The 8,126-nt window shown below is 48.0% G+C and overlaps 1 protein-coding gene across 1 annotated transcript; it reads right to left on the reverse strand.

Annotated features, from left to right (window-relative positions):
• Positions 1 to 2,528: 2,528 nt before the first annotated feature.
• LOC126527650 (uncharacterized) lies at positions 2,529 to 6,759 on the reverse strand. The gene is made up of 2 exons (XM_055068830.2): positions 5,932 to 6,759; positions 2,529 to 3,861 (listed from the first exon to the last, which is right to left on the reverse strand). The coding sequence occupies exons 1-2, from the start codon at positions 6,226 to 6,228 to the stop codon at positions 2,773 to 2,775; spliced, it is 1,386 nt and encodes a 461-aa protein (XP_054924805.1). The 5' UTR covers positions 6,229 to 6,759; the 3' UTR covers positions 2,529 to 2,772.
• Between the last annotated feature and the right edge of the window lie 1,367 nt (positions 6,760 to 8,126).

Raw genomic sequence — 8,126 nt, forward strand, 5'->3', positions numbered from 1 at the left:
GTACACCCTCGCAACTTTTAACAATAGGAGAAATGCGCCTGCACCTTCTATGGCAATCGAGCAGTGCGCAGGTAGTCTGGGACAAAATATCAGGTAATCTGCGGGCGCGGGCCAAACTGCATTCGCGCAGCCTTTAACGAAGCAAGAGCGCCTGCATTCGAGACGTGGCATTGCTCATGCACGGCCTTTCACGCTGCCGCGCCTGCCGCCACAGGGCCATTTCTTTGCAGCGTGCTCTCGGTATCGCGATGATTCCAGAAGATTACGCCAGGAGGCGCGGTGTCGTTCTCGGGCGCCGCTGTGCTCAGTGCAGTGTCATACACGTCGCAGTCGGCCGAAACCGACATCGCTCTCGTAGCGTAACCCTATGCACGCATCACGATTCCAATAGCAGGCCGGCAAGAAATGGGCTTAGGGGCAGGCACGCCTGCATGAAAGGCCGCGCATGCGGAATGTCAGATCTCGAAAAAAAAAAAGAAAAGGCGCTTCCTTCTATAAAGGCCGCAAGAATGCAGTTTGGCCCGTGCTCAAAGATCTAATGATATTTTGTCGCAGAGTGTACTTCAGCTCTATGACCAAAGGATCCCCGAATACGTTGGTGATTCACGCCAAAATCTCGTGTGGGTCAGCTATAATGTCGGAGGTTTGCATAAATAGCGCGAGCGCTCCAACCTCATTGCCCGCTATGCTTCACGTATGCCGACTAATATGACGACCTCAACGTTATCTACGCGCTCTCATTCAAAAACGCATCGCAAACTGATATCAGACTGCAAGAAAATAAGCGGAAAATTGTAACGGGGCGCGGGGACCTCGGTGCATTCGCCATACTGCACAGTGTAGCCAGCCTTCGCTGTGCCTTTTGGCGTTTGATTTAGTAGGGAATAAAGAGCCTCCCAGCGTCGAGTAGAGCGGTACGCCACTCCTGTGGTTACGGTCATAACGCTTGTCACTGTATGTGCGTGAACTCAACCCGCACGTACACAAACAATGCAGCGAGTATACTTCGGAGGCAATAAATTCAAGAATCGCTGAAAAAGAATTCGAGATACTCTGATTGATGCACTAATTCTACTTTCAAAACTAAAGTGCACTAATAATAGGAGTGGACTCACCAGACAGCGTACTTTATTGGAAGTTCAATAGTTACACTCTGCGAGTTGCTCATGAAGCATTACGTAATAGCAGAAAGTGTCAGCTATTTTACAGTCAGGAAGTTACAGTCGACTTTAATCAGTCGCGAAGGCGGATTGTTTAGCTTCTTTGAAGCAACTAACTTTGGGGACAAAAAGAGAGGGATACACATGTTGACTTTGATGAGATGCTGGAGATTACCGCTTTGTTGATGACCCCGTACGGTACTGCAAGTGTGGTGCGAAATTCTCAGTGATAACACAGTGGTGCATACAGGTCACGGGAGCGCACAGATCAAGTAAAAGCCATCCGCAAAGTCCTAAGGCTTGCAGGTCTCGTTAAATCAATGTGTGTCCCGATGTCTGGAAGAAGACTAGAATGACCAGAGTGGAACGTGGAGTATTGGCTGCGTATACGTGCACACTAATCGCATGAAGCGTGTAGGATTCGGCCGTGCATGCATGACCTTGTATTCTTCTTGTGGTTCGAGCAATGAGAAACAGCTTACAAGTTGTACCATGCGATCACGGTGGAAAGCTTTTATGTGCTTCAGCTATCAAGAAACTAACCAATTTCTGACCAGGTTCCACGACATCACGACACACGATCAGTTACAAAGACACGTATACCCATTCCCTCACGCTAGGTTAGACAGGACGCAAGCAGTACACTTCAGATAATTACAAACGGATTGTTACAGAAACCCCAGACTTGTGCACGCCATGTGTCTAGACATATACACCACAAAGAGATGCACATCGTGTGGCGAGGCTGCCACACTTAATCACATGTTATGGGAATGTCAGCACTTAACAAACAAGTCGGGCAGTGCCGACACCTCCGTCTCTTCTACCGCCAGCCTCCGCTCGCGCTGGAAGACCGCACTGCTCAGCTGGAACCTGACAGCACAACTCTGGGCCGTCCAGCGAGCTGAGAAAGCCGCTTCGACACAAGGTCTCGGAACCGCGTCCGCGGCGGGTGCCCAGACCCAGTAAAAAGACGCCGGACTCAAACCTTACTGATTTGAAAATAAAGTTTACGCTCTCTCTCGCTCGTTGAGCCAGTTTGCTGCGACAGCACCGAAATGTCTTAGCCGAAATCACCTTCTTGAGGCGAATAACTTATTTGCGATGCGAACAGCGTTGTCCTCGTCCACAAAGTTTCATTTTGTCTGCAAACGTACTTACCTTCACAAAATACGGGGCCCCGATTGGTAGAAATAACTGTTGCAGAGACCTCTTGTAATGTTATCTCTAACTAGAATGCAACGCGTAAGACAGGGTTTCCCGTTACAAAGGTTTTCTCGTTACACAGGTGTTAAACTTTGCTGCGTACGCCTTCCACCAGCGAACTAGGCAGAATATGGTTGGTTACTGCACTCATAGTTAACAAAGCACAGTGAACGAAAGGAACGTTTATTTTTTCTCAGGTATTCCAACACGCGGTCAAAGCTCTCGCCGTAGTCAGTGAAATGAAATCACGATTTTTCGAACACATGGTAAACGCTTTGTCGAAGAAAATTTCGCATTAGAACGCTTTCATTCTGACGAAAAGTGCAGCCGTGGTCGATTGCACGAGGGACTTGCGAATCCGCCAAAGGACAGTCAATTCGTGGCGGTCTGAATCGGGCGCCGTCACTCAGTCACGTATGGCGATTTCAAATATGTAGCACCCCCTGGAGTAGGGGGGGCACAAGCGTTCCAATAAATATACTTGCTGACACTTTTCACTCCAGTTCTGCAAACTTAAATCAGAAGAACCCTCTCTGCCCAGTAGCGATACTCTAATGACTTCCGGAAGTTTGCTATTTTCTGGCTTGGCAATCCAAGTGATCTTGACCATTTTTCCCCATTCTTTTACGCGTTCTTTCATTACTTCAGCACTGACAGCCACTCTAAACCACACGTCTCGCCTGTGCAACCGTATGGGGATGCTGTGACAGGTACCCATCCACAAAAAGTTTGATAGAAGCGCATGATAGACTACTTCGTTCACTGTTACGCTGTTTGACGCGCACGTGTCAACACACCCTTCCGTCGCCTCGTCTATTCTGGGAGGAAGCAGGAACAACTGAAGCATCGGTTGCTTGTTATCGCTCTTTGCGACTTGCAGTAAGCTTCGGAGGCACAGGACCGACTCGCCAACCAGGTGTTCCAAATTTCGAAGGATGTCCGTCCCCTGCCGCCTACGCGTACTTGCGCCGGAAGAACTGGCCGCGTCAGTCGCCCCACCTTCTCGGGCCACACGACTTTCCCCGGCTAACCCAGCGCGCAAGCGCTGTTGCAACTGCGATTGCTCGCCGAACAGCTCCGATAGTTTCTCTGCGGCGAGCGCAACGCTGGCACTCAGCGCCTCTATACTAGATGCGAGCGTGGCGCTTTGCATTCTGGCGGCCTCCGCGCGTTCGTTGACCTGACTCTGAAGCACCGTGACCTCGTCCTCACAAGCGTACCTCACCGACGTTCTGATTTCCCGTCCGGCTGCAGTGACGTCACTGGCAGTGACGACGATGGTGCCACCTTGTCGCGATGACTCGGCCTGTGCCGCTGATGACGATGCGTTTGCGCAATCGCCGATGTAGTGGGCCGCAAGCTTGGTGTTCGGGACGCTCTCGCCGCATTGTTGACACGGAAATGCGTGGAAGGCGCACTCTGCCTCGAAGTGTCGTAGAATGGTCTCCAGGGTGCCAACAAAATCGCAGCCGTGGGCTTCGTTCCAGCAGTGAGCCTTCAAAGGAGAAGAAATGGGAAACAGGCGGGTCGTAGTGGTGTTAACAAGCTTCTCGCCACAATGAGTGACGGGTAGCTCTTTTAGATTGCCTGTGAAGTTAAGGGTGTAGTCGTGCTATATAGAAGGCAAGTTAACGAGGAATGACGTATTCAGAAAATGACGAGTCGTTGTGTTGATAAAATAAGTGCTTTATACGTAGTGCAAATATATGATACCGACGCTGCGAACACTGTAAAAAGTTGGGAAGAAACATATGCAGGGTGTTTCATGTAACTTGTGCCAACGATTTAAAACAAAGTGGTTAGCCCTAGCTGAATGAAACCATCTGCACATGGTTTGCCGTCATGTGGTGCTCCTTAGAGTATGTTCTTATATTCCGCTTAATTAGATAACTTAGATGAATTGCGCAAGTTTTCTTAACAGTCACTTTAGGGTCAAGTGTGTTTCGTTGTGTTGTAGGGGGATTCAGAAACGAGTGATCCAATTTTTTGTGGCAACGTTCACGCTGCGTGGCAATCATTTTCGGCGTTTAAGGAAAGTCCGCCAAATACGATAAAAACCACGTGACTGCTCTCGTGCGCCAGGAAACGTACTTTGCCCTAAAGTGAATGAAACATTTTGCATAGTTCATCTTAGTTAACTAGTAATCCGGAATATAAAAATATTCTAAGAAGCGCCACATTACGGCAAACCATATTACATTGGTTTCATTAAGCTGAGGCTGTTTTAAATCCTTGGCACAAGTTATGCGAAACACCTTAGATAGACCTGGCTTTCCGAAATGAAGTTCCGTATTTGCTTCCTATCATTCGCCCAGATATTGAGTGCGTTACAGCCGTACTACAGGGGTACCTTTTAAGTACAATATCTACACTTATGTCTACGCGCGCATCTAAACAAGCAAGTACAGATCAGACTGTATATGTGTTGTATGCGTAAAGTAGTACAGAATAGGCGCTTTTACACATATTTGTTACCGACATCTACAGAGAATATCAACCAAGAACATTAACGCAGTAGTGGGATTGTACCTTTATTCAACACGAGGTTCTGACGAAAACAGCAACCAACTGTTCCCGATCACCCATCTATCTCCTTCAGATACATGCATGACTGCCCGCCGTGGTTGCTCAGCGGCTATGGTGTTTTGCTGGAAAGCGCGAGGTCGCGGGGTCGAATCTAGGCTATGGCCGCAGCATATTGATGTGGGCGAAATCTGAAAACATCTGTGTACTTGGATTTAGGTTCACGTCAAAGAACCCCAGGCGGTCCAAATTTCCGGAGTCTTCCACCACGCCATGCCTCATAATCACATCATGGTTTTGGCGCGCAATATTCTCTAATTTAATTTTTTCTGTCGATGGGACTAAGTAGTTTCCGTGATTTCGTACGGCAGGCTTCTTTCTGTAGTCATTCCGTAGAAATGTAGAATTAAATTTGACTACGACAATCTACCCTTGTCGTCATAATGGGTGCGGCAGCGGTTGGCTTCCCGAGCCAGACCAACACAAGACTTCCGTAATGGCGACTGAGGCCGAAGCTGAACAGCATATAAGAGCCTCGTTGCAAAAGTGGCCTGCCGATAGCGTTGCGGGAGTTCGGTGGAACGATTAACTTTCGTTGAAAAAAGAAAACGCACTTGATTTTAAATACTGAAGATGTAAATGGCGCATGTCGGAACATCCGATAGTGTATTCCATTGACCAGCAGAAATCATAGTGGCCAGATAAGGAAAGAAAGCAAATACTTCAATCTATTCTTTGTTCGGGACTGACGTCGCGTAGTGGTGTTTTCGTAATTGCCGCTGAATAATTTCATTGCCTGATTTGTTATTCTTCCTAGCTGATGTTTTCGAATAGCCGGTCGTTTCTGTGGCCACAGTTCCCACGTTTCACAGCTGCTATCGAATAAGAAGTTTGTGGGTTGACTTTTCACTGGTCTCTTGTTGATATTGGTCACGGAGATTGTTACGGAGTGAAGTCACGGAGTGAAGTTACGTAACACGTAAAAACGTGGGCACCCTATTTCCCCTACTTGTTTGGCAAGAGACAGGGGTCGCGTACTCACCTTCAGGTCGCGCTTTTTCTTAGCTGACAGGTGACAACTGTCGCACTCGTCCCCGCTGAACGGCTTTCCGTCCAGGGGACACACGCTTCCGCCATCTTCGATGACGCAACCTGCCTGGCACTGCTCGCACAGGGCGTGACCACAGGGCAGTACTACCGTCGTGCTCGGAATCACGTGACACACGCAGCAGGCGTAACGAGTCAGCATCAGCTCGTCGACGAACCGCGTCGGGCGCCAGTTGACGCCGCTGACCGAGTCGCACACTCGGTGCAGAGATCCCCGTCCGTGGTCGGGCATCGCAGCGACGCAGGGTCAGTGCCTACAGTGAGCAGAGACTTCACCGCAGCAGCTAAGGCGGGCGTCTGTTATTAGCACCCACGTGGCATCAGATAACGTCCTATCATGACGCGGCCGCAGGAGTGGCGGCGCCTACAGCGAGGAACGATGTCCTTCCAAGGGCCGGCTCATTTTGGCATATGTGGCAGAATTAGTTTCCAAGAGAACGTGCTGACCCGGACAGCAAGAGACAATGACACACGCTAGACGATCAAGTGATCTTTTGTTATTGATTTCCTACAATGCTTACAGCACAAGATAGCCAATGCCTCTTTTTTTATTTGTGTGCGTGTGTATGTGTGCGTGTGTGCGTGTCATGCCGATTATCCGACTCCTTAGGTGGAAATATCGTCTTTGCGCAAGTAGCCCTTTTCTTTTTCTGTTAGTAGTATTGATGGTGTAATGATGATGATGATGATAATGATGGTGTAAAGAAGCGACAGTTTACCTTAAATATATAAAATAAATGGTGATGTTTTACCTGAAAGAATATCGCTTCCGATTAGGTACCAGGAGTACTATCCCTTTTTCCCATCTCCTTCGCGTATCTCATGCTGATTAGTTAGTGAAAGACTTGGGGTTTATTTATTTATTCATTTATAATGCAAACCCGCATTCGCTTAAAAGCGTTACAGAGGGGGAAGATATGACAACGGTAATACAAAAGGAATCGCAAGAAGAACACAGTAGGGAATGATGCAGTGGAAATAGCACAATGTCGCCTACAAATACAAAAACGAGCAAACGCAAGGAAGCACGACAGGAAGTTACAGCAAAACCAGTTAAGTGATCACATCTTGAGTACTTTCTTTTAGATTGCTTAAGTTGATGTTTGAGAAGCGGTTTTTTCATGTAATACATTCCACTGATTGATGGTTCGGGGAAAACAAGGACCTTAACAAGTTTCTTCTGGCCTTGACAGGCCTTATATCCAATGGATGATCTTGGCGATAATAATTATGTTTTATCATGTATTTCGACTTATTATTGCCAGTATTGTTATAAAGGATATCCTGAAAAATTTCAGATAGAAGTAGCGTTGGCGTCCGGCTGACTTCGAATGCGCTAACGTTCTTTTCATTTCTGTGACGCTGCTGGATCTGCGGCAGTTACCCCTGATAAAGCGGGCTGCTTGGTTTTCTTTGCTCTCTAGGATGTATTTCAGGCCGTCCTGATAAGGGTCCCATGTCACGCACGTGTAGTCAAGTATCGACTTTACATATTTAACATAAAACTTCTTGATTGGCGAAGGACAACTGCGACAGCTTCGAGCCAAGAACATTAATGCGGTGTACGCTATCTTAGAAATCCCGGCAACGTTATCCTGTCAATACTTGATAAATGAACACCAAGGTACTATCGGCGTCAAATGAAAGTTGAACAGCGCAGTGCGTGGCCCAAGCATAAGTGAAAATATAGTGCGCGCCGTCCAGTCATCACCATTGACAAGCGCGCACATCCGATTTAGCCGCACTGCGCGATCCCGCTCTAGTGAGATAATTTCGCTTCTGTCCTGGTTCTTACATTTAAAAGGGAGGAAATAAAAAATAAGAACGAAGCTAAAATATTGCAGTTTACGGCGAGTCTTGTCGCACAGATCGCCGAAGCCACAGGTGCTGGCAGCGCGAATAGCGGTGCGCGTGGTGCAGTTTGCACCGTCATCGCCCGCACTGTGCACCGTCATCGCAAGGTAGATTCGCCCGCGCGGTGCGGGCGATGACGGTGCAAACTGCACCACGCGCACCGCTATTCGCGCTGACAGCACTTTATAGAAGCGACACATATGAGAGAAATTGGCGGTACTGTTACATGTGAACTTTCGGTTTTTTTCTTATGTACACGAACAACGTGAGCAAATT

This window comes from Dermacentor andersoni, chromosome 9, assembly GCF_023375885.2.
Source record: "Dermacentor andersoni chromosome 9, qqDerAnde1_hic_scaffold, whole genome shotgun sequence".
NCBI lineage: Eukaryota > Metazoa > Arthropoda > Arachnida > Ixodida > Ixodidae > Dermacentor > Dermacentor andersoni.